The following is a 27,437-nucleotide window of genomic DNA, read 5'->3' as shown; positions in this document are numbered from 1 at the left end:
CCTAATACAGTTTTACAATTTATTTAAAGGCAGTGTTTGAACATAGGAATTGTCAAAACAAATAACAAAATCACACTGGTGTTTGTCATTTAAAAGCAACCATTACATCAGAAAAGATACGGAAAAGGATTTTGTTTGATGTCTCAGGAAACCTGCCTTTAAATAAATCACATAGCAGGTGTGAAGAAAAACAGTTTTTTTGGCTGTTTTTCATGATGAAGTAAAACCATTAGAGTGGATGTTAAGAAAATATGTAATATACATTGATTGTATGGCACAATAAAAGTTTGGTTTCGGAATAGTAATGTTTGGGACAGGGCAAGGTCAGCTGATTATTAGATTTTCTTTGGTTAAAAGGAAACCAATTATTTCCGTATACCTGGTACACAAATCTATAATATTAAAACGAAAGTGTGTTTTTTTATTTCACGATTCTGAATCAACCACTCGATGGATTTTCATGATTTTTGTGTTGAAAGAAAGATAATTTTGAGAACTAGGGAATGTCGAAACCATAATTTTAGTTTAGGGTCCCAGTTTTTTAGAAATTAAGTTTTAATTTTTAAAAAGTCTAGCAGCCGACGCTAAGATTCTAAACTAGCTTTTGGCATAAAATAATTTGCTTAACATAACAGCTGTAAAAATTCAGCTTTTGTGTCACAAATTCAGCATTTGGATAAAAATGTAAAGACATACTTAGGGTTGACTTATTTATACTATGTGTAATGCTAATCATTGATACGTTCAATTCTTCTGTAAGAGGATGACAGAGATTAATTTAATATACATAGTAAAATACTAGGATGTTCAAATTATTTTTTTAAAGCAATTTTTGTAATCTTCGATTTGTTTTAGAGCAATATAATTTGTTTTAACTAACAGCTGGTTAGTTATAAAAATGCCCTATAGAACTATGAGGTTATTTACTCTGATTTTGTCATTGATTATAGGAAATAAGTAAGATTAGTAGACCACCGAGATAAGTAACACCATCGATGTGTACAAGTCGAGGCTCTGTACACGAGTTAAATAAAAAAAGATATGCAAATTATTTTACTGCTCAACCTTTTTGGAAAGGGTAGGAAAATCACAATTTTTACATGTTTTAATTCATCTTGGCAGCTTTTTGTTTACAATCGATGTTTTTGAATGCTTGAACTTTGTTTGGATTAGGCCCGGAAATATTGATATCATAAAGATGGAGATCAAGAATCCTCAGGAATACGATTTTAAACTACCACCACAACCTCAGACGGGTGTTATCCAAAGATATACATATACAGATGAATGACATAGATTGAACACAACGTCATCATTGACCTAGGATACTGCAATTAGACTAACCATCCTTTTATGAAATCTAAAAAAGTTGTTTGGCGTGTGTTTAGTTGTGGTTACGTTTGGAGGCGCTGAATATTTTATAGTTTAAATAAATGAATATGGGGAATTACGATGTACATTGATTCAATGAGGGTGGTTTAATTATCATGGATATTGGAACTGATTACGGAATGGATAATAAACATAGACAATTAATTACGTCACTAGCTTTACTAGCGTTTTTACTTTATTCCTTCAATATGTGACCAGTTCTTTTGTTCAAATGAATATTATTTTTGACTCAGCTGTTTACAAAACAAAATAATATGTTGTTGTGTTTACTTTTCTTTGTTTACACTTATTTATTTAGCAATTAATGCTGTGAAATTGACATAAAGGATGTGTGTGGACTATTCGTTTAATGATGTCAGGACACCAACGTTATAATTATGTGTACTGTTAATTTTATTGGATATTTTCGTTTTATTTTAGGGAGTTTCAATTCAGACCTACTGGAAATTGTGTATAGTATATGAGTAATTGTATTGTAGTGATATTGATTAAGGAAGAGGTAGGTATGCGATGGAAGGTGATATCATTGACTAGGCCTATACACTTCTCAATTGATAATTACTCTTTCTACTGTAGGCTGCAATAAAATTTGTCTTTATACGTGTAAACTAGCTGTTCTGAATTATAGGCCTACACCGTTTTAACTGACTACTCCCGTACGTAGGACGGGCTAACACCTCGTTAATACTTATTTTAAAATACATGTTTTAAAAACGACTGTGTAACTAACTCTGATTTTTAAAATATAAAATTGAGTACGTTCTAGCTTAACTAATTTCAATCTTTCAAAAGGCTTGAGAAAGATTCAAGAGATAACCTTATCAGTGACAGGACATAATATATGCTTCACAAAGCAGTAAAACAAACAACTGATATTATGAAGACATATAAATTTGTTTTGAACATATCTAAATCCAAAGTAAAATGCATTGCTTGTGCAAACAAATATAAATGTTAGTGACAATGTTTGTAAATTTTTAAAACTCTTATGCACTGGACAGAAATTTTGATGACATTTTTGAGGTCTATAAGTAGAGGGAATGCTTTTTGAAGATTTAAGGTTTATAGTTCATTGGTTCATTCTGGCTGATCTTTAGGATAAAAAATCCCAAGCAAAATGCAAAGTAGATTAAATTATGCTTTTATAAGTAAAAACTCATCGCATTTCATGTATACAATTTTTTTTATTTGGAAACAACGGACATTTCCTTACCACCCAAGCCAGTTCTTTGGTACTACAGCTTGTCTAAAGGATGGAAACTAATGGATATTTTTAATTACTAAATAAAAACTAGGAACACTGAACTTGGAATTACAAGCTATTTCTTGTACGAGCTTCTATACATATTTTTTTTTAAGATGTTGGCGACCTTGCATTTGCCCTTGGAACGTATCCAGCAAAGCAAGGGGTGAGCCGGTACAGTACAAAGGTGAACTGTATTGATAAAATGTTTTCAGCATTGGCCAGGATCCGAACCCACAACATCGCTGCCTTGGGCCCGAAGTCCGTGACGCTACCGACTGAGCCACCGACTCACCAAACATATATAAGAAACAACAATTAATAGCTTATTCCCTATATGGGGAATTTGCTAAAAACAAAAAAAAAATGGTTTAACAGAAAACATGCCGTTACACTGTTTCTTCAGAAACTCAAAGTTTGGTTTGGTTTATATATGTAAGAATCAAAGAGTTCTTGTATGATATATTGTTTTACCAATGTTACGTCTGCTCAGTATGAACATAGTTTGTTGCAAAAATCTTGTAATTTTATTTTATTTAAGTATTTAAAGAAGGTAATATTTAAAAATACATTAAAATACTTAAAGAAACAAATTTAAATTTGGAAAGAAACCAAATAATCTTTAGACATTGACTAACGCCTAATGCCCCAGAAAAAACGGAATTTTAACATTACTTATTTTAACATAAATTAAATAAAAATCTTTTTTGCCGTAAAGACTTAAAAATATTTCTCTTTATCTAAGAATAGTGAAAAATAACAAACATTCAAGATAAACGATTACCTTAACCCATTGACAACAATTCGTGAGTCTAGCCCGTCACCGCATTTCGCCACAAGATAGTGGTACTGTTAACCCACTGGCCCTCTAGTACGTTAAATCTAACCTAGGAGAGCTAGTGTCGTCGTGAGCTTATATCAGCAATTGACCCGTTTGGCTGAAGGTGGCATGGTACCTCAGTTGGCTAAGGTGTTGCACTGATGAGTGTAGCGTTAAGGTCTTTCTATTGAATCCTGAACATGTGCACTCCATATTTAGCTTGGTAATGTGTGGCTTGGCTGGAGTGGAGGTCCCACCTCAAATAAACGGTGTCCGCCGCGAGTGGATTTGACGGCATTAGTGAGTTTTAATAAGGATTGCATGCAACACCTGTTTAGATTTTTTTCCTACTCATATAGAACTGGACAACTAATATAGAAGAGGAGGACACAGATTTTTCTTTTTTGGATTTTATTTTGGTTAAAAATGGTTAGAAATGTAATTATCAAGTTGATGTACATTATATGATAATATACATAAAAGGACATAACCTAAAAAAATATTAATAGAGAAATAAAACAAATTTTGTTGTCAATGGGTTAATATGAGCAAAACTGCATAATTCAACACAGATCATTTCCATAGAGTGCAGAGTTGAGTTGTATAAACCTATCATCTTTTGACTTATCAAAAACTATCCACAACTTTAAACGGTTCCACTTGATTTGGAAATACTGGTTATGTATATAAGAACTAGGAGTTGATATAGAAATTTAGGAAGTACTTCATGAGGTATTAGAGGAATCTAGTAAAGGTTGGAGAAACTTACAAATCATAAGTTTTACCAGGGTAGGATAGGAACCAATAAGTTTTCTACGATAGTTCTTCTTCTTCACCCTCCAATTGAAGGACGGAAGCTTGGTTCACATAGTTTACGTTGATCTCCGCTGGTTGTTGGTTCCAGGGTTCACCATCAACTTGCATTGCCATTTTGTTTTTTAATTTAATCTGCAAAATGGACAGACAAATTTTAGTTCTTCCTAAATAGTGTGGTGATTATTTTAGGAATGGAAGTGCATTAAAATCTCACTATTCCAACATACAATAATCCAGCATTTTTTACACTACTGAATTAGGCTTGAAAGCATTTGGAAAATTCACAGGATATCGACTGAGGCATAGAGAATATAGGAGTAACTTATAAGAATTTATGAGTAGGACTGACCTGATTTCTTTTTTATAATAAAGTCCTTTTCTATGATATATTTTGCTAAAATATATTTTAACGTTTTTATTTTGATACTCTCACAACAACAGCAGTTTTTACAGCAATCTGAAATCTAGTGTTTTTTGGTAATGGTGCACAGCAAAAGTGACAAAAATGCTGAATAAAACAGCAAGTGGGCCAACGCAAACTGAAAAACACAAAGCAATTAAAAGTGTTTCACAAGGCAACAAATGTTTCAAAGCTTAATTTTAAAAATATAGACTTTACCTTCACTGATGATGCTTGGCCAATATAATGCGGGGACGAAAGACCAACTTGAAGTTGTGCGATGTGAAAGGAAGAATAAACAGCGACAACCTCCAACTTGCCATCACTGATACTTTGCTCAGGAAGATCAGGCATGTCTGCAACCATCATATTTGCCCATTATATTTCCATCATATACAGGAACTAATTTTGACCAGAATTTTCAAAGTTGTACGTTCAAGTTTTTTTTTCCGTTCAAAGATAAATTGATTTAGTATGTTAGTATGTTAGTATTTTTAAAGCAATTTATTCACATTTTACTAGATTTTTTGTTTAAGGTCTGGTTAGGTAAACTTTTTCACCTTTGGATCTCAGGCCAAAATCACATTACTTTAGAAAGTATTGATTTGTTTAAATCGGCTTGGATAATATTGTAGCCTACGATCTTCTGTGATTGCGATGAAATCATCAATGTCTCCGGTGATCACAGCGAAATCGTTATCATCCCATGTGGCTTTATCATTTTCATCTCTCGAAATCTTCATAGAAATCTTGTATAGAATTAAAGTTCCAAGACGCTTGCACACCTCTAATATAATGACCTGACCCGAGCTTGCCAACTGCAAGCCCAGCGTTCTCACCCACCTTGTTTCAGTAGTGACCACAGATCCACCCCAGCGCCCCAGGAGGGAATGTTCAGCACCACTACAGACTCTATCTCAGGAAGCTCCTGTTTCACCCCGTCCAGGTACAACTCCAGCTTGTTCTCCAAGTCCTGACATCTCCGCTCCACACACTGTTGTGTTCCAAATAGCAAGTACAGCAGCTGAACACATTACTAAATTATTACATGAAACTCACTTTTCATTCATACTATTTATATTAACCTCTATAATTTTACAGTGGAGCCAACGCTCAGAATATGAGAATCTAGTATCAAAACATTCAAAGCTAATTCTTGCTATTACCCTTTCATTCACATAAGTCATTGGATCGTCAATGACTCATACATTAACACATTTAAAAATCACTGTGAACACTTCAGCCAACCTAACAACAACAACACGAATGCCGAAAACAAACCAGCAAAAACAGTGGCATGTTTTTCTCTAATGTTTAACCAGAGAGCAGTGACTCTAGTTATAATCTATTTATCTCAATATTCCTTTCCCTACATTTTGATCCAGATCTTGATTAAAAAAACTAAAACAAAAATATTAATATAAATAGCCAACGTGATCGCTTCTTTCACACATTACCTTGTTAAACACTCGACTGCTGAAGAGATAGAAAGGCGACTCCCTGGTTGTGTGGAAGTCTAGCGTAACTTGAGCATCCACTCCAATACTGAGGTAATTGTACATCAACAGCTGTTTGTGTCCTCGGTAGATGTGGCTAAACGGTCTCACATCTACCTGCCACCTGGTAAAATTGTTAACATTTCACTCAATAGCAAAATAATTGTTAGAAGTAGGGATGTGTCGATTCTCCATACCACCAATACTTGGCCATTGGTATCGGTAAAGAGAATCGATCGTCAAAAGTCGATTTTGATACCGATACCCGTGACGTGGACATGACGCCCGCACAATAGGAAAATTACCGTCCATGATTTTTCCGCAACCACGAAAGACAGTGATGATGTTTCCGTAATTGAGGAAGATATTTTGGATATTGCAGTAAACCCAGAAGACGAAGATGATATCCCCACGACCTCTGGCAATGATCACGTTATTACCTCGAATTTGGTTTGGCTGAAATTGTCAGGCAAGCACACCTCTGTAACATCATTTTCTTTTTGTTGTAGATCTTCATTTATTATTAATATGGTAGTTTTTGTTTATGTATTTAGAAGGGTTTAAACTTAAACTAGTGTCCCTGTTGCTCGATTTCGAGCAATTTCTAAGTATTACGGGAGTTATTTTAAAACGGATGAAAGTTATAATTTCTGATGACTTTAAAAGATTAGACTCAAAGATTATGGAAATACTCAAGTACATAACAGATCGATATAATCAACGTTTCTTGAATATATCTTATCATTTTTCAAAAATGATAAATGATGTACTTTTGAAAAATGATCTTTTTTGTGTTTTCTACAAATGGCCTAAGTCATAGCCGCATTCGGTTGTCTATAATAATGATTACAAATATATAAAAAAAAACATTATTTCTATTTCTTCTCCTTGGTGGTGTTCTATGACTTTCCTATGTTTCCATAGTTTGCAAATCGGCTCTTTCAATCATTACTAAGAAATGCAGCACAGTGTTAATTCAGTTTTCTTTTTAGTATATCAAATTATCCAGGCTCTCTCGCTTTTTCCGTTGTAATATTTATGCCAACCCAAATTCAAATAGTAAATGTTTCATTTTAACCAAGTCAGTAAATATTTGTAGCAAACTGTTAAATTGGCAAACTTATTGACTGTTTACAATTAACATGTTCTTCTTCTCACTTTTAATTTCTGACAACAGCTGGAGTTTCATAACAATTTTTGTTTCCCATGTTAATCTTATGGAGAAATACGAAAATTTAAAGGGTCCCAGGGCCTCACTCTCTAATTATTTCCCTAAAAAGAAAGTTTCCTGCACAACTTCACGTTACGCTCTTTCCAATGACACCAAAAACATATCAATCGGTTCAGTAGTTTCGGAGGAGTAATTGTCACAAAAAACCTGCTTGCGTATTAAATAAGTATAGATTATCTAGTTGGGTTTAAACATTCCATTGCCTCAAAAATACTTAATGGAAGGACATAAAGACAGGGGTTGGTGTAGTATAACCAATCAATTCAGACAATTTGGCAAAACAATAAAAAATTGTATCAGTATCAAGAATAGATTTTTCAGGTATTGGTATCCAGAATCGATCAATATTGGTATTGACACATCACTAGTTAGAAGCAATGCTTGATAAGTTTAAAGTTTTCTGATTTAACAGTAGGTACAGCTTGAGCATATCTGAGTTCCCAGTACCTGTCCAGTTTAACGGGCGTCGCACGCTGGATGTTTCTCAGGATCTGTTCTCCGGTGATGTCGCTCGTCGAGTGTTCACTGCCCCACCCCAGCACTCTACTCAGGTCGTTCCCAGTGCCGAGTGGAACGATCCCCACTACTGGCTCCACCTAGCGACATACGTAACAGCCACTTGATAACATCATTAGGTCTTATTTAACCATTTTATAATGTTGATTTACATTTCGCATTTAACTGGCTATAAAGAAAGTTTGTCAGCAAAACTTGCGACGCTACTTTCTGCACTGGTAAAAAAATATTAAGAGTGCGGTCGTCGCAACCGTTTGCTGAGGATAGCTCAGCCTACTATGGCTGGGTTAAGTTCCAGGGTCTGCGATAAGGTCAGGGAAACCACTAGGCCAAAAGCCGGGTCTAACCGGTATAGGACTGGCTCATACACGGGCACTGTGAACAAGTAAAAAAACAAGTCACCAAAACAAACGTGCAATAATCACTACCAGGCCTACGCCGATTCTCCACACTCCTAAGGGGTCGTTGCTGACTACGCAACTCGGGCTTCGTTCTAACTATCCAATAGTTAAGCCCAGAGTGCCTAAAACACAGTGAGTTACACGACGACTTGCCAACAAAAACCACAACGCGCGTTATCACCAGGCGGGGTCTACTAGGCCACTATAATCCAATGCACAACTCTAATGCCCAAGCTAAGAATCAGACAATTTACTCAATAATAATACCATATAATAATACAAGTGCACTATAAGCAGAGAGACTACACCTCTAGCAGCTGGTCTCAATAAATACCAAGCTAATCAAGCAAAAACTAGATGTCAATTGCACTACTATTAAATTATTGAGCTACTTAGTAGCAGGTAAATAAATATTAAATACGTTCCAAACACTAGATAAATATATTATCTGATAGCCGGTACTCCGCTATCCAAGCTACCAAGATAACGTGTTGGATTACCAAACAAGCTATTCAGGTTAAATTAAAATAATCAAATGAATAAACAATAACAACCCTACTACTGCTACTGCTACTACCAACTTTATGTTACTTAGCTGGGCTTCTGTTAATAGGCTAATAATATTAGCTACTAGCCTACTGGCCACGTGCTTCCAACTACGCACGCCAAATCGTGCAGCCTAGGTTTGTCGGGCCTCACAGTTATTAGTAATATAAATAACTCTTGGTACAACGCAAAATAATATCTACTATAGTCAATAAAATATATTAATTGCGCTTTAGCACCTGCCCAGAACCGTTAGGAATATACCTTGATATTATTCCTGACTAATAAATAAATCCTAACTACCGTCAGGCTTTGACCAGTTTGGTTACAACTAACTCTCGCAATAAAATCAGATATTAATATTATCAACTCTTAAACCAAAATGTAAGGAACGTCGTCCACTCACCAATAGTGGGTCTGTACCCAACTTACACCAACACTCGGCGCGATCACACCACCAACGTACTCCGACACCACTGTCACGTACACTCCTCTCTACGTACACCACCGACGTATCCCAGTCGTCTTCACAAGACACCACACTATCCGATGTCACCCAAATCACTTGACGTCTCACTAGACACACGCTAACTGCTCACTCTTCAGGATCCACGACTCGAATGTCTCTGTCCTAGACTGTGCTGAAGATCCAGGATATCCCAGGCTTATCCGAACTGATAAGCCGGGTCAAAGGGTGCTAGCTAGGTTCGCCGCCGCCGCTTGCTTACCTCTACAATCGGTACGCGGCCAAATAGCGAAAATATACCCCCCTAGGAAAAATAACTCGTTACAAACTGAATCCTTGAAAGAACTCTAGAAACAAATTAAAGGCAAGGAGGACAAATCCCTAAAGGAAATCAACTTTTTCATTCCCATTCATCACTCACCTTGATAATAAGCTTCAAATTTGTAAAAATCGGATTAAGAGGACGGATGGAAAATAGATGTTAAAGGAAAAACACTTATTACTTATTGAATAGTGTTTTGGCCTCTGGGGACATCTAAATGAAAAAGTAAATCAGTCCTGGATCTAGATCTTTCTGTACAAACCACTACAATAGCTTCTTGCCTATAGTGAAACTTGCTGCATTCACTTTGCATTAAAAGCCTCCAAAAAACCTCTTTTCAGCTGTAGCCGATAACTATATAAAGTAATCAAAAAACCCCTGTGATTATCTACCACACTTGATTCAAGGATTTTAGGAAAACAAAACAACAGATGATAATTTATTCTAAATTATACCAATAATCATTAAGTTACCTTGAGTTTCAATTGGTGTATGGCATTTAGCACCCATCCCACTGTACCGTCTCCGCCCGCCACCAACACGACGGCTGGTGTTGCTAGAGACGGACCTAGCAGTTGGCACCACTCCAGTGCAGCCTAATCACAGACAAACATTCGAGTTTAACCTTAAGAAAATCATTATTGTTAAAACAATTGAACTAAACTTTAAGCTAAACAAGAATATTTGTAAGTTCTTACCTGTGGTGGCCACTGTGCTAGGTCTACGACCTGCGCAGGGTTGAGCAAGCGCCGGAAACACGACAGAACTAAATCACCATCGTTGTTGCCAGACTTGCGGTTGGCTGTAATGAAAATAGTACATGGTAAATATTTTGTATGTCATACGGTAATACTAAAACATATCTAGATTTGAAAAAAGTACAAAAAAGATATTTTATCTCATGGTTTCCTCTATTTCTATATGATAGGCTACTTTATTATAAAAAACCCAAAAGAATAATTGAAAAATATGTTTTTAGACTAAATTTTTGAAACTTTTGGAGATAGAGCCAAACTAAAAAATGTAAAAAATATAGTTTTAAACATATTTTTAATGTACTACACAACCTATGTTGCTATTTGAGTTTATTTACTTGTAGGGTAAAGTCCTTGCATTACATTTTCCAAAATGTCTTGAATTTTGGAAATTAATAAACTTTGAAGTAGGCCTACTGCATTGGTACATTTAAGGATATTATTGAAAAGGGCACCTTTTCATTAATCTTGGATAACAAATTGTTTCCCCTACATTACTGTAGGCGGTTGCAGTAAAACTAACGCTATGACCCTGAATTTCAGACTTTTTTTAACACCCTGGTTTTTTATTAAAATAATAAGTTTAATGTTTTTATATCAAAATGTTAAGTGAACAAATACCTTAAAAATGAGGTATCACTTACTATGCGATTGAAAATTTTCCAAAATCTAGCCCCACCCCTAAAAAACTACCCTTTCGGTGTGTTTGGGAGATTTCAAATAAATTCTCCAAATTCTACGGGGTAAAAATAGGAGGGTTTAAGTTTTTACAAAAGATCTACCTTGTTTTTTTGTTTAGTTTGGCCGCTATGCATTACGTACGGATGGTCTGCCTCACCCTGTAGAGATTACCTCAAAGTATAAAATACGTCAAATAAAGGTTGTAATGTATTTATACTTATACTGTTTACTCACAAGACGCAGAAGGTCCTTACCTATAAAAGATGGTAAGTGGTGATCGATTTAGACTGGACACTCCAGTCATCATCAGACCCAATCGGTGAATGTAAACAATCTAAATCGATCACCACTTAGCATCTTTTATATGTATTTACCGTAAAATATATTTACCGTGAAAAACAGCAAAAATACTTAAATATGTAACACTTATGTACCGTAACACGGAAATAGATACTTGATAAGTCTAATAACTGAACACTCAAAGGTTTTTGTACAATTTGAATCAGAATACCAACAACGATGAGAGGAGACCAATCATCCCAATCTGGTGAAGTTACAGATGACAGCATCAGTCTATGGCTGATACTAGTGCGACGGGACATCACTTCTACACTGTAGGGAGGCACAATCAGCTGACGGAACTGACCCAGGTCACACTCCTACCAACATGACAAACATTATTAATTTATTTTAACACTACACTATTCATATTATTCTAGAGACTGAAGACGTTTCCTTCATTGGATGCAGGCCTGCTTGGCTATCATTTGTCAAGTTATGTCACGTAAGGTTTGACAAAAAAATTAATTGTGTTCATTACATATCCGGATTAAACCAAATTACTTTTGAAATCGAGGGATAAACACTGTTTAATACAAGCCAATTACCAATGAAAAATGCTGTCATCTTACCCTTAGTTGATTACGCGACCAAATTGTGACTTACAACTTTGGGGTTGGTACTTATCAGATTACAGACGGCAGCACACTCTACCTCACCTGTGCCACCTTTGGAAGACATCTGGTGTGTACAATGGTGTGGCACCAACAACACTGATAGTCTGTTAGGCCGACATCGTCACACGCATCACTGCACACTCGGCAGATGTGGTCATACGATGGAAGGTTACCTGCAGAAATGATCAAACTCAAGCCCTGGATGTGCTGAAGTGAAAATAGCAGAAGCAGACATCAAAAAGGGTTTTGTTTGTTTACAAAAGCTATGACGGTTTTTAAACCGTCAGCAGTAGTTTCAGTAGTCACGTAGTAGTAATTTGAGGGTATTCTTTACAGGGTTAAAACAGTGTTTGCCAACCCCAGCTCCCCTTGAACTGCTTAATTAAAATCTCTGGCAAAATAAATGGCTTTTTTTAGTTTTTATTTGGGATGGGTTAGTTTAAAAAGTTAGCTGTCGGTTTTTTCATTGTGAATAATTTCATTGTGATCACGGAAAACAATGAGTAATTGAAGGGATGTTAAAAATATTACTGTGATAGTACTTCATTTAGGCTAGAACATTCTCATAGAATGAAATTTATTTGACACTTGGGTAGAGTAGACGTGTGAGTTCAATGAACCTTTTTAAGAATCAAACATACAACTTCTCTTCTAGAAATTACTAGCGTATCATTGGTACTAATGTGATTAAACCTGTTTAAAACTTTCGTCAACTCTACTGTTCATTTAACTGGCTGATAAGTTTTGCTAAAGTTGCTCTAAAAGACTTACCTTTGACCCAATGATGTTTCATTGGTTTTTCGTTGTTAGAGAGGCTCTTACATTTCAATGTTTTGTCAGCGTTTTTTAAACATGGTGGATCGGCTGCCACTCCACAGCTGTCACAGTAATAACCTGTATAAAAGACGGGATTTACATTCACTGAGTTATTTTAAAGTTTAGAATATCATGTAGGTAAAATGTTGGATGAAACATAGGTTAAATAAAAATAATAGGCTACACTTTATGAGGTTCACATAATTTTCACTTCTCAAGGTATATAAAATCTGGCTTGAAGGTTAACCGAGGATTCGGATGACTGGGCTTCAGATTCCCGGAAATTTGGGTTTATTCCTGGAGTTTTCCAATATATTTCAAGGTAATGTAAAATTCCTTTAGAATTCCCGGTTTTCCTGGATAGTAGACACCATGCATCTGGATGACCAAACCTGTTTTGTGTAGGCCTACAGTAATAATTCAGAATACCTACCTAAGTTATGATATTTCAATGAACAATGTTTTAAGTACCGGTAGGCTTGACATCATATTAACCTATGATATTATTAAAGTTGATATATATTCATAGGCCTACTCATGAACTAACTAGGCTATTATTTTTCACAAACCTTTAGTCAAAAGCAAGTTTTCACAGATGCTGCAATGGGTTGCTTCTCCTACCACTTTGGAGCTCTTCCAGTTGTGGCTCTTGGTGTCTCTGAGTGGTACGTGGGTCTCGGGTTTCAAATGGTGGTAGAGATGGGTGGTTAGGATAATGATGGATATTCCCGCAAGCACAGGAAAGAACACATGACTCATACTACTGTCCCACAAACTCTTGATTGGAGCAATGAAATCCATGGCTGTGTTGGTCTATAACATGAAAATGATCTTTACTCTTATCAAATGTGTTTAGTTTAATTACTTACCTTAAGAAATTAAATAATTTTTGACCATTTTACCACTAATGTAAGTGTTAAGTAAATTAATCAATCACACAAAAGTATGGTATGTGAAGTTTATAGGCCTACACGTATTGAATTTCTCGGAAGTTACTCTGAAATCGTCGCCTGGGAAGATTGGATAGCACAGAAAAAAGGTAAGTTAACTAGTCTAGGTGTTGTATTAAGTCTGTTCTTTTAGTCATATGATTTATTTGTGTTTAAATATCTTTTGTTGACAGATGATTTTTGTAAACATGTTTTTGTAAACATTGGTTTAGTTTGGAAATAGAGTTTGTTGAAACAAGATGTGTGTTTAATATTCTTAAATTATAAATAGAACATGGTGGCAGCTTAGTGGATTTTTATCGAACTTAAAGTCTAAAACCACACATAATGTCAAGTAAGGGCAGAAAAAAACGAAATACTCGGAGGCAAAGGTATGAGGACAACGGTGAGGACGACACCCAAAGTGAACTCAACTACGTTTCAGAAAGGGACTCTAGAAAGACTAAAGATGAGTCACGAGGATTTGCATTGGTACATACGAACCGAGAAAATAATGCAGTTATGTGTACTACTACTCCGATGATCAATATCACGTTACCAACTCCGGAAACGTTCTCTTTTACTCCGAATGAGTGGCATTCCTGGAGGAATCGCTTTCAAAGGTACAGACGGGGTTGCGGTCTGGATAGCACTTCTGACGCTCGGCAAATCGATGTACTTTTGTTTACAATGGGTAGTAGAAGTGAAGATATTTTCGATTCGTTTTCACCAAAACCTAATACTTATGAGGAGGCTCTTCGGGCCTTTGATGAATACTTTGTGCCAAGACGGAATATAATTTATGAGAGATCAAAATTTTTGAGACACAAGCAAGGGAGCGATCCATCTGAAAAATTTATAACAGATTTGCATGGCCTTGCGAAAACGTGTGCATGGGGTGAACTAAATGATGAGATGATGCTTCTCTTCCTCGAGCTTCATGAAGATGTAGACATCTTGAGGCGGGATGTTGTATTAAAAGTCTGTTCTTTTAGTCATATGATTTATTTGTGTTTAAATATCTTTTGTTGACAGATGATTTTTGTAAACATTGGTTTAGTTTGGAAATAGAGTTTGTTGAAACAAGATGTGTGTTTAATATTCTTAAATTATAAATAGAACACTAGGAAACAAATGATCAGATAAGTTAATCAAGGTTACAAGTTATTCTTTGTAAAGCCCCTGCCCTGTCCAATTCCTTATGGCAAAGGACTGCGGATGGAGACATCATGTATTATGTATGTAACTTACTTCCTACAAACTAGTCCTAGCCTCCCTACCCCCTGGAACCATGATTGCCAATTGACAGAGAGTAGTAGGCTATTACTAGGCTAATTTAAAATAATATCATATATACTTGAGCTAGAATTTAGCTTAATTTTGGGCAAGGGATGGTCTCATTAATACTGGCAGTCCAAGCAAAATTAGCTGAACAAATGGGTACAGTTTCTTAACTGGGCTACGCTAATATCGATTGAAACTACCGAATTTAAAATATTGATTAGCCTAATAACTTAATCGATATTTTAAAATATATCTATTATAAAATTAAACTATCATAACCTAACCTAACCAACCAAACTTGCCGATGGCGGAAAACTCGCATGAGTGTTTAATCAAATCGATAGTTCCAATCGATACAGTTTTAGCGTAGCCCAGTTAAGAAACTGTACCCGAACTAACTAAAGGCTTATAGGGAAAACCTGTCCAGACGGAAGAACCATGACTATCCCCCTATCTACGGATTGTAGTGAAGACATCAAAGGTAAAAGGCCTGGTTGATAAAAACATAGTAGCCGAGGCCTTGGCCTAGACCTAGGTTAAGGTGTTAGCTCAATTCGGTTGGCTAGCCTTCTCAATTTGACTGTTCAAAATGTTTAGACTAGGCCTATGTTGTAGGGCCTTGTTTAATTAAATGAAATAGGTATCAACCTTACCTTTATCTAGTCTGAAGTCTCAGTTTAATAGGTTAGGCCTATGCCTTGTTTATAAAGATGCACATGACAAAGCCATTTTAATTTTCAGAAATACAGTAGCATTGAATTAATTAGAATGAATTAACAATGGCTGGAGGTAATTGTAAATAGGCCTATTATACCCAACTAGAACGAACAAGTTTCAAAAAGCTTTACCAAAATGTCATTAGTGGCCTATTTTAATTTTTACACCATCAATAAAAAAAATGACACCACATTTACATTGTTTATTATTTAAAATAATCCGCTTTCCCTATGTTATTTTGCTGAATAGTGATTCCCTGATTCTCGATATTTATTTATTCAAATGAATGAATGAAAAATAAACAGCCTTATTTATCCTTATCCTTATCAGCTGTTGTTTACTTTACAGTTTATATGTTTTATCATGTTTTACTTCTTACACACTACAGACTACACGCCGGTTCGGTTGGAAAATAGAATTAATTATTTGTTGTTCCCAATGAATTTAATTGTTGGCTAACGATTTCAACTTTTATACATGGCGGAAGGAAAATACAAATTGTACTTTCCTTCCACCATGACTTTTATAGAACAATAAATTATTATACATTATAGTATACATATAATATATACTATATTATGTAAGTTACACAGTGTACACTTATGCTCTATAATCAATGTCCTTGCTCTCTGTTTTATGTTTTAATCACAAAAACAATATGCTTTTTACGAGCAATAAAAATTAAATCCCCGGAATTTCAAGCATTGGGAAGAACAACGGCACGGCCGCCTTTAACTCCAGGCCGCGGCCTTCGAAGTGGCAACGTCGTAAGTGGTGTTACTTTAACAGCTGTTTTGTTTGGAAGCAGCCAATGGTACTCAAATTTTTTTGTATATTGTGTCTGGTATTTGTTACGAAAAATGTTGACCTTTTCCAAAATTTCTTACTTTATCTCTTATGATAAATCAAACTTATTAATCAACAGCTTTGTCTAAGAACTTGTCCATCAAAATCGAGCCACTCATCCAACACTCATCTCCATTCATACTTGGCTTAAAATACCTACCTTTGTATTGTCGCCATTCCAATTTACGGCTGTATGGTTTGAGAAGCCGTGAACGTTTTTTTGTCATCATCACTCATCATATCAGACATATAATGACCGTTTTCTCTCGGATGCTATAGGCACGAGCCCGGAAGTGTTTTTCACATTACTTCAGGCAAGAACTAAGGGTTGCGGCATTTTATCACTTAGATAAAATCCAATGGTTATTTGGCGGGGATTTGAACCCGGGACCGAAGTCCCGCGCTCTAACCACTACACCTTAAAAGCGATTTACATTTTATAACGAATCTTCAGTTTTTAGATGTTGTCGAAGGGTTGTTTTTTGTTTGCTTAAAGAGGAATGTTTGTTGACAATATTATCATAGATAAAACACGTTTTATCTATGATAAAACATACTCCCTTTTGTTTTATCTATGATATTATGCAGTTTGTACCGGTAACGGTCGTAAATAAATAAGTTTGAGTTTGTACAATGACAATGGGCAAGTGATATCGATTCTAATGGGTGTGTCGGAGAAAGTATAGTTATAAGATATTCTATATAAGGGTATGGACCGTTCCCTTTTAAACACACACAAACATAAGAAATAAATCAAATAGCTCAAAGGCCAAAATAAACAAGCAGAAGAGTAAAAAATCCCAGGGGTGCAGTTTGGCTGAAGATACTGTAACTGTAACGACGCTTATGCGTATGGAGGTTGTGATTCAAATCTTGGACCTGGGTGAGGGATGGGAATAGTGGAGGAGCGGGACTGTGGCCATTGATTGGGGGATGAGCAGAACAATAGAGGTGATATATGACCCTGATATAAACAAGGTTTTTTTAGACGACTTTACAAGTTTAATTTTGTTCAACAATCTAACTTATGTCCTTGTTGGTCAGCTTAATAGCTTAAGATTAATTTTTCTACTTTTCTAGAAATCCATAAAAAAACTAGCCAAATTGTTGCAGTATAACTAAATAAGAAGAAATAAAATACTATGATTAAATCCACCGATGTATAATCTAAAAATCTACTTAGTGGTACACAAATTTGTTTTGTTGGTTGCCTAACTTGCCATAACATTACCCACAATTCAGTGTTTTATTTGACGTCCTTGGTCCTTGTCAAGTCTCAACTTCAACTGAAAGTGCTTCTGGTTGTGCATTTGTCATGGCGAAATTGTCTAGTGAAAATTTGTGTTTGAATTAACTAATTAGGTTGTGTGTGATTCTGTGCTTTATTTGTGTCTTCAGTGGAGTTAATATTTAATGATTAATTTGGTCGAGTTGTGCATAGTATGTCGGAGGTGGCACTTGGTGTCCCGTTAAAAACACCGACTTCAGATGGTGAATTACATAGTGATAGACAAGCATTAAATGTTACAAATGATGCTGACAATTGTGATCAGTCACTAATTTCTAACTTACAAGAATCAAAACTTAAAAGAACCTTCACTTTAACTAGGAATGCTTTGAGTGGAACAAGGTGTAGCAAACGCAAAGCAAAACATAAGGACAGCAAAGATAACCTATCTAATAAAAGTTCGATGGTGATCCAGGAAAACGAAAACATGGACATTCAAAAGCAAAACAAAAAACTTTTCCGACGTCCTTCGTGGAACAAGTTTATCACCAAAGTGGTTCAAAAGGTTTCTGCATTAGGCATTCAAAACAACAAGAATGCATGTCCCAATTATGTTTACAGTAGCCGCAGAAGGTACACCATGTCACTTTCTTCATCTGATATTCGAGTACCGCCAACCAAACCTCTTCTTATCGGTAATGGTGATAAAGTACCCGGTGTAATGGGTCTTCGAAACCATGGTAACACTTGTTTTATCAATGCAGTATTGCAGTGCCTGAGCCACACCGATATTTTGGCTGAATATTTTGTGCTTGATCTATATAAAGCAGATTTGTCAAGAAGGAATAAGTTGAACTCAAAAAAGTATGGTACCAAAGGAGAGGTAACGGAGCAATTAGCATTATTATTAAAAGCTATTTGGTCGTGTCAGTATGATCCAGAAATGTCGAACAAGTTCAAACTGATTGTGGACAAGTACGGGAGCCAGTATCGAGGGAACAACCAACACGATGCGCAGGAATTTTTGTTGTGGCTACTAGACAAAGTCCATGAAGATCTCAATACGGCCACTAAGAAGAAGTACAAAGTGATTAAGGTAAGTGTCCTTCTATATACACCGTACTAAATATGTTATTTATGAATGTTAAGAAAATATGTCATCCATGAAACGAACCAACAGCTGTTTGGAAAAGTTTCTTCTAAAGATTCTTTTTCCTAGTTGTTGTCAGTGCTGTCACTGATATGTTTACATTATTCAATGTTGTTTACGATGTGTAGCCTACCTAACCATTTCCGATCACGTTTGTAAGCAAATCCAAAACTAACCGAGATTAATAACCATGTGGTTTGCATAAGGGGTTTGTTTGATCGCAAGTACATTAGTTAATATTTAACTGTAAATAAAATAAAATAACTACAGTCGGGACCACGCAAGTTTGCAGTTGAGGGAGGAGCCTATTTCCCATATGGTATTTGAATTAACCAATGATAACCGTGCGGTGTTGCCAAATCTAATAATACCAGCTGATTTGAAAATATTGCTTAATATATTTTAATTAGTGTTGTCAACGAGCGATGTGGCAACGTCGCACTAGCCTTGTCTTGTGATTGGCTGCCACCAACTGCAAACTTACGTGGTCCCGACTTTAGTCATAATCCAGGTCAGGAACCGGAGATTCTGTGTGTAGGCCTATCAAGTTATGCTTGACTTTTTTTAACCTGGAAGAAGACCGTGAATCAGTGTTGTACAGAACTGAGAAACTTCTTACATTTTTTAATAAATCATCGGCGCCAAAAACCTACAATTGAGGTTTCCACCATTAACGGTGGTCCAAATGCTGTTAAGTGTCAAGTAAAAAATCTCAACTACACTGGGTGATTGCGGATGTTGCTGCGATCTTGGGATATCTTTGCGATTTCGCTTTGATCGTAACAATGGTACCTATTTCTAATGTGTCACTTTCGGTTTCGACTTACCAATATTGCACTGCTATGCGCTGAACCATAGGCCTGTGCTCCATTTATCCTATTGGTACCGGTACGTAAGCCTACCCAATTATCCACAGTCAAATTTTGACAACGACTCTCGGTATCGGTACTTTTCCCAAGAACCAGTTTAATGTTATGTTAATCATGTAATTATTTAAGTTAGCCTAAGTGGTTTATTTTGTGTTATGAATTTACCGTATACAGTAGCCCTAGATTCAAATTTCGTAAGGATCAGATTAAGGGACAATATTAGTTGAGTCCGATTGAATTGAATAGGATTAGTATAGCGCCTTTTCTCAAACATATGTTCTATATTTTATGCTTCTCTTCCCCTGTGGCATGTACTGTAGTTTCAAAGTGTTTTTGGACCCTAATTGTTAATGAACCTAGTTAATTGTTTAGCATGACATGTAGCCTAACTTTCGCCCTATGCTATTATAGGCCTAACTTAGGTAACTTGGGCTTGGTCAGTACAAATAGGTAGTCTTAACTTAAGAATCAAAAACATATAACTTATCAATCTCAATCTTATCAATATCTAAGACAATATTTAAAATGATGTATAGGCTAATATTCAATTAGGCCTCAATAAATTACACATTGAATAGTTTGAATAACAACTTCACCTAAGTTAACAACATTTTAATTTAGGAGTCTACTTGCAGGATTTTTCACGCTGAATGTGGAAATATTTTTTCGTTAGCACTAAGTATACTTCCACTAGGCCTATACAAAAATCATAAAATTTGCTATTTTTCCAAACCATTTTTTAGAGCTTTAAGAACATACAATTTAGTATTCTTAAGCGTTTTTATACTTTACGCCTAATAGGCCTACTCAAGGAGAAAGTTCCAAAAAAAAGTAAACTGTTGTAGTTTGCTTGTTATAATTGTTGTGTTGCGTGTTGTTGTTGAGTGGGTTTGTTTGTTGTGTTGTTGGTTATACTTTGATCAAATTTGGAAAATTAATTCAGGCTATTTCATACTGAACTATTACCATTTCCATAAAAAAAACACTAACTTATTACCTTCAATAATTATTACCTTCAATAAGGAATAAACCAGACATTTTGAAGGAGATATGTTAGTAGGCTAATCATACAAATGGAAATTCTCTTATCCCGCTGGTTTGCTGCGACACAGGTATTTTTTACAGAAAAGATAAATTTGCATGCAAAGCCACTCTCAAAGTGGTTGGGTTGGTAGGGTGAGGGTGTTATGATAGACATGAGAATGCCTGGTATGAATATCTAAAAGATGTTGGTACAATATCATTACTGGGGTTGTCCTCACGTATTCGTCGTTTATTTATTCTCGAGGGGACCAGTAAATTTGTAAAAACTTTAATTTGTAAGTAGCTAACCTGTTGCAAGGGATCAAGCACAATCAAGACACAGGGAAAGCAGGACTTTTTATTTATCTTTTTTATTTGGCAATTCGGGTACGGTATTTTGGTTTTGTTAGTAAAGGTGGAGATTTTGAAAGCCTATGAGTTCGCAGTTTACGTCTTTGTCACTTTTTTGTGAAATCCGGTAAAAGATTCTCGTTTGATTAATCTTCTTTAACCTAAATAATGTTTTCGGATTTAATTTAATTTTTTTAATAGGTAGCCTAGTGCAATACTGATTTTGATTGTTTAAAAATCTGAAAATGATACCACGCTTGCACCAAGTGTCTATTTCATGAACAAAGGCTGGTTCTTTTAGCATTTTTCCAACAAAATCTAAGTACTGTCCTTAAGAATTACTCATGTTAATGGCAAACAAAGGAATAACTTAGGATCAAATTTGTCAAGATAGGAAATAGGGAATTACCAGACGATGAGCCCGATAGTGCTAAATCCCGATGATCATTATGATGTCATGATGACAGGTGAGCCCCGACTACCTCACACTCGATACATCATGCATAATTACCCTTAACATGCATACCCTTTAATCAAGCCTGACGACATATCAACCTTCCTGATTAACGTAATGATATGCCAAATTTGGTTGTGATATCTATTTCGGTTTTAATTTAAAGTTAAGTCGTCTTAAGACTTAATTGTCACCCTGTATATTTGAACGGATGGTGTTTTAGGCCCTGGGGACGTCAAAACGAAAATGTAAATTGGTCCTGGGTCCAGGTCTTATTATGAGACCTACGGTAATAGCTTATTCCTGATATGAGAAATTCGGTAAAAGCCCACGCATTAGACCCAAATCTCTGACTTGACATAACTTTATAAATCCTCCCTATGATTTAAATATTTAACTATTATATTGATTGAGATATTTTGATATGAAACAATTATAATTGAATTGTTAGAGTTAATGACACTTTTAAACATTACGAGATTATGAGAAATATAATCAATTTGTTGCTTCAACATTAAGAGTTTGTCTTTTTATTCAGTTAAACTTTTTGTTCAAAGTATGACAGTATAAATGCTAATCACAAGTAAATTACAGGATAAAAAATAAATATGTAAAATATGGATGTAGGCTTTAGTCTTTTAGCTTAGTAACTTCTTGATCAGCATTGTATGTGTTGAAAGTAAATAAAAGATATGTAACATTTAAAACATATATTAACGCTTATACTGTAAACTCACCAGACGTTGTGGACTTAAAGATGGTAAGTGGTGATCGATTTCGATTGGACACTCCAATTCAAATTCTATTGGACCCTCATCCGCCTATGGGTCTGATGATGATTGGAGTGTCCAATCAAAATCGATCACCTCTTACCATTTTTTATGTATATTTACCGTCTTGTGAGTTAACAGCACACGCTTATATATGTTTGAAATGTTATTAGACGTATCTTTTATTTACTTTGCGTCTTTTAGCTTATTCCCAACATTTGTGGGATTCTTCTTAAATGGATTGCTATAGCCAGCATAGCTGAAATGGCAGTGACTTAAGGGTAACCAGAATTAATACTTTGATATCTACTTAGTACACGTACATTAGCCTAACAACGGTTTGTAATAACCTTATTATTCAATACAGCAATATAAGAGATTCATATGGTAATTTTGTTGACTATCAGGTGTTAATTGTTGTAGACTGTTTTAAATTATATCATTGGATAGAGAATACCGTAGTCAAAGATTATATTAATTGATCCTTTGCTTGAGTTAATTGAGAGAATTTAAGGCTTGGTCAATCAGAACAGAAGCACATTTCAGTAATTATAACTCTCTTATACAAGCTACTCAAGTACAGATAACTTCTGTTTTACTTTAAATAGAAAGCTATTGATTGAAGGAACTGAAGTGTAGCCAGCCCTAGTTCGCGTAGGCCTAGTTGGCAGCTCGGCCAGCCGTTGGGCCTTCTGCCAAATGTTCTGCTGCTTTTATAAACACATTAGAAATGGGAAAAACATTGATTGAAACTGTCCTACAGATATTGATATGTCCTACCCAATAATAGTTTAAATTGATACGATATTGTACTTTGTGCCGTTGGAAGTATTGGGGCACTTTTATAGGCATATGTAATATTTATTTTTGCTGTTATGAATCATGAGTTGTTTGGAATATTTTATTAGTTTATGGGGGATGAGTCATTCCACCTTTTGTGGTTTTAGAATTGTTTGAGGCTGCTCCAAATTTCTAAATGGAATTAGCATTGTTTGTTTTGTTTTGCATTTTGTTTCAACTGCTGGATAGTAGACAGTTGGATCGGTTGTCACTAGCACTATGAGGCAGATATGATAGGAATGTCTTTGGTAACGTCTTTAAACAATTTAGTTATGAAGCTTTGTACCTTATTGACTTATTGTTTTAATAATACAGGTTAAAGAAGTAACACTTAATCAAATTTCAACTGGTCTTACCATCAGTGGATGGCTAAAGTGAAACGGTTGATACAGTAAGTAGGTTATTATGGTAAGACTATATAATCTGTATTTAGGATTAGTAGACAGAGTGTTTACAGTATGGATTTTATAATCTTTACTACTACTACACTTGGTTTTGGATTAACTGAGGTTGCCATTTTAAGGAGTTTCATATTAATTGCTCCTGAGCCGTAGATAAAATGTTTTAACATCGATTAAGTTCAAAGTATTTTTTTTACCATTCAAAGACCAATGAGCAGAAATTTCTGTTAGACAAACCAGGAAATCGCTCATTTACTCGGGTGATATGCCAAGAGCTTCACTCCACTTGCCCACTTGCCTGCTATGCTATGAATGGAAAGACACTCAAGGGTATGGATGAGACCAGGAAACTTATCAAGGTCATGAAAGTGAGTCAAGGTCATTTGAGATATCAGTCTGGCAGCCCACCTCACTTAACCAGCTGCGGGCCTGTCGTGGAGTACACTGACAATCAATGTCTGCATGCTGTATTTTTAACAATTTCAAAAATCATGATTTAAGTGTCGTTCACACAGCTTTCAACTCAGTGAGTAAATGAAAATTACTATCATTTGAGAGCTTTTTTTCATCCAAAACGGATCTAGGATGTTTTAATCCAATTAAAAAACCACAATGATAATATTTTGAAATAAGATTTGTAATAGGCCTACAAATAGGAGTAAATAAAAATAACTTTTTAAGTTTGTGTTTATTGCCCCTATATTGTCATCTCGGTGATTAGATTACAATCTTAATGTATTACTAATATTATTTTTACACCATCATGTAATTTGAATAATGTATAATGCCGTTGATTCATCCATCAAGTGTTTTTCTCGCTGTAAAGTGTCGTTGTTGTATCTCTGTTTCATATTCTTTGGATACTCTCTGACTGAGGAAGTTAAACATAAATTTACTGATTTCCAAACATTAGCATTAAACAGGATGTATGTTGATAAAAGTCTTTTGATCAACCGACTTTTGGAAAGAGATGAAAAAGTGTTTCAGATCATACGACCAAGGAGGTGGGGAAAAACTGTGAATTTGGAAATGCTTAAGACATTTTTTGAAATTGAATCAGATGAAAACGCAAAACCCTTGCCTGAAGAAAAGAGGAAGAATACAATATTTTTTAATGGTGGTGAGTTGAAAATCTCAAATGATGTCAAAGTCCTTGAACCCTTGAAGATATCTAAAATTGAAACCGCAATGGAGAAAATGGGAAAACATCCTGTAATTTACCTGAACTTGAGCCAAGTGAAAGGAAAAAGTGTTAGTGAAATAGGAAAAAAGCTAAATAAAGTTATTGTAAATTTATACAGAAGTTATCCATTTCTAGCGAAATACTTGGATAATGAAACCACAATTTTGGATGAAGATGAAATACCAAGGTTGGACAATTTTCTATCGGGTAGTCTTGACAAAGAGTATATGTTCGATAGTTTGGAGTTCCTTAGTATGTTGTTGTTTGAACATTTTGAATCTTACGTTTGTTTGTTAGTTGACGACTACGATCTTCCACTCATCAACGCTTTTAGTAGCCTTGGACAAGGATCAGAATTCAATTTTGTATTGGAGATGTTTAAAAGGTTGTACGATTATACATTTAAAGAAAACCAATATTTACTAAAAGCTGTCATAACCGGGAGTTTGAATTTTGATGTGGTTCCGAGCGGTGTTGGCGAATTTGATTATCAATATGTCTTGTACGACACTGTTTTTGACGAACCTTTTACTGATTATTTTGGCTTCACAGAAACAGAAGTGGGTAAGTTGGTGCAAAATGTACATCAAATGGACAGGTTGAAAGAGTGGTATGGTGGATTTTTTGTGAATAAAACAGAAATGTACAATCCAGGGTCTATTGTTGGGTTTTTAACTAAACAAGAATTTGATTACTATCTACTACAAAGTAACTCAGACTTAGTTAAATTTGCATACAAGGGATTCTTATCCCCGCAGTACAAAGACTTTTTATTACTTTCAGGTGAAAGTAAAGAAGTAGTTATTGAGAAATATGCAAAAACAATCGTGTCAGAAAATGTTGGAAAAGATTTTTACAGCATTTTCATAAACCTCGGCTATTTGAATTTGATTACCCCAAAACGTTATGCTAAGGAGGAAATTTGGCGAATACAAATCCCGAATGTAGAAACAAAAGGAATTTTCGCAGCTGGGTTCAAGCACTGGATAGCGACAGAACTCAATGTAACTGAAACCGAGAGCCAAACACTTATCGACTTTTTAAAAGATCACGATGTTGAAAAGTTTGCAAACAAGTTAGAAATTTATCTGGAACATTCTAAGGTATACGATTTAAAAACTGAGGAAGGTAGATACCATAATTTGATGTCAGCTTTGATCGCTTCCTTGGGAATTGGAAATGAAGTGAGTACGATAAGGGAAGTGGGCTCTTACAGAGGCGAAAGTGTTGTAATTCCTATTGAAGGTTTTGGAAACACCATGATACACTTTGAGTATAACATCTGCAAGGTTTTACAAAAAGTTGGCGAGATTGTGGAGGAAAGTTTACGCAGCTTGATGCTTCGTCCAGACTCTTGCAAGCAAAAACATCTGCGAGATCATGTTGAGAAGGTTTTATATGTTGCTGTGGGGTTTTTGGGGCACAAAGTGTCTGTCAAGGGAAAATTTGTAGATGTTAAAAAGTGATATGATTGTTATTTTAAGGTTACTATACATAATTACAGTTATTAACATGGCTAGTTGGTCATTTTTGAGGACAGAAAAAAATTAACGGATATAAAGTTGATGTAATAAATTTTGTAAATACTCCCCCGAATGATTCAGGCGGTAAGATGAGTTGGTTAGTAGAAGTTTTTTGTACAGGCCTGCCTAAACCTAAATTTATATAAACAATTCAAGGCTAAGATTTGTAATTTTACACCTTGTAAAGTTCACAAAGGATACTGAGGCTTGAATATTAAGATATTCAAAACTTAATAACTATTTAAAGTCATGAAAACTATTTTAAATTTAAGTTAAACCAACTGAAAATAAATATCTAGTATTCGGTGAATTGTATTTTATATGTAGTGTAAATGTTATTGACTTAGCCTATATCAATCATACTTTATTTAGATAATTTCAATGTGTTCCATGAATAAACATTAGTGACTAGTTAAAATTTGAAAATTCAAATTCAAATTGATAAATTTTTAACAAGAATCTTAATTTAATAGATAAGCTTCATAAATGTAAACAATAATGCAATTGAAAACAAATGTTTACGTCTAAGATATTTGATCCGTCGATTAATTGTGCCATCCTGTCTGTAATTCAATTAGAACACCTTCAGTCAATTAGGAATGTAATTGGCTTGTTGCTGTTCCTTCCCACATACTAAACATTCCACTACTGACCACTTCTCATTCTGTTGGCTATATGTACTGTAAACCTAGTTGATTCCCAATGCTCGAAAGTAATTGCTGTAGACTGAGGTCTTGGGTTCAAAAATAAATTTGCATCCTCAAGATCGTTTTACTATATCATGAATATTTGATCATTATCCATGGAATGAATTTCTCTTAAACATCTACCTTAGAACGAATATTATAGAGTGTATAAACAAGTGTTTAACATTTAAAAAAGTTTACTGAATTGCCTTTCAACAATGCTTGTACGTTGAATTTAATTCAATCTTCGATAAATGTTTATTATAGTATTACCAGAAACAAAAGAACCCTCGGCCATTTCGAGCCGCGCAGGTTTGAAGGGTACC

At 35.2% G+C, this 27,437-nt stretch overlaps 3 protein-coding genes across 3 annotated transcripts in view; 2 read left to right on the top strand and 1 right to left on the bottom strand.

The window, feature by feature from the left end:
- Positions 1–3,112: 3,112 nt before the first annotated feature.
- Positions 3,113–15,927, bottom strand: LOC129000820 (diacylglycerol kinase epsilon-like). The gene is made up of 12 exons (XM_054427846.1): positions 15,724–15,927; positions 13,427–13,670; positions 12,813–12,935; positions 12,084–12,214; positions 11,597–11,744; positions 10,348–10,451; positions 10,123–10,245; positions 7,846–7,994; positions 6,129–6,291; positions 5,515–5,695; positions 4,891–5,027; positions 3,113–4,403 (listed from the first exon to the last, which is right to left on the bottom strand). Exons 2-12 carry the CDS (start codon positions 13,656–13,658, stop codon positions 4,269–4,271), a joined length of 1,626 nt encoding a protein of 541 aa, XP_054283821.1. The 5' UTR covers positions 13,659–13,670; positions 15,724–15,927; the 3' UTR covers positions 3,113–4,268.
- A 1,989-nt stretch (positions 15,928–17,916) lies between these two features.
- The window catches only part of LOC128999924 (ubiquitin carboxyl-terminal hydrolase 43), a 39,996-nt gene continuing 30,475 nt past the window's right edge, over positions 17,917–27,437 (top strand). The window contains exon 1 of the mRNA XM_054426710.1: positions 17,917–18,957. Within this exon, the coding sequence (XP_054282685.1) occupies positions 18,076–18,957 (882 nt within the window). The 5' untranslated portion in view covers positions 17,917–18,075. The remainder of the gene's footprint in view (positions 18,958–27,437) is intronic.
- Positions 24,525–26,441, top strand: LOC128999925 (uncharacterized). Its single transcript, XM_054426711.1, has one exon. The coding sequence runs from the start codon at positions 24,644–24,646 to the stop codon at positions 26,366–26,368; it is 1,725 nt and encodes a 574-aa protein (XP_054282686.1). The 5' UTR covers positions 24,525–24,643; the 3' UTR covers positions 26,369–26,441.

Source organism: Macrosteles quadrilineatus, unplaced genomic scaffold, assembly GCF_028750875.1.
Source record: "Macrosteles quadrilineatus isolate MER2022 unplaced genomic scaffold, UCM_ALF_1.0 Scaffold_8__2_contigs__length_117827958, whole genome shotgun sequence".
NCBI lineage: Eukaryota > Metazoa > Arthropoda > Insecta > Hemiptera > Cicadellidae > Macrosteles > Macrosteles quadrilineatus.
Note: the sequence above shows the minus strand (reverse complement) of the source record. Positions and strands in the feature narration are given on the sequence as shown.

What these genes read in the sequence shown, in the direction of transcription:
- LOC129000820 (XM_054427846.1), bottom strand. Translation starts at nt 13,658, where the DNA reads ATGGATTTCATTGCTCCAATCAAGAGTTTGTGGGACAGTAGTATGAGT. An exon ending in GTCTCCTCTCATCGTTGTTG is followed by an intron (nt 10,452 to 11,596) that starts GTATTCTGATTC and finishes TTTTCATTACAG; the next exon opens with CCAACCGCAAGTCTGGCAAC. An exon ending in GCCAAGCATCATCAGTGAAG is followed by an intron (nt 4,404 to 4,890) that starts GTAAAGTCTATA and finishes TCCATTTTGCAG; the next exon opens with ATTAAATTAAAAAACAAAAT.
- LOC128999925 (XM_054426711.1), top strand. Translation starts at nt 24,644, where the DNA reads ATGTATGTTGATAAAAGTCTTTTGATCAACCGACTTTTGGAAAGAGAT.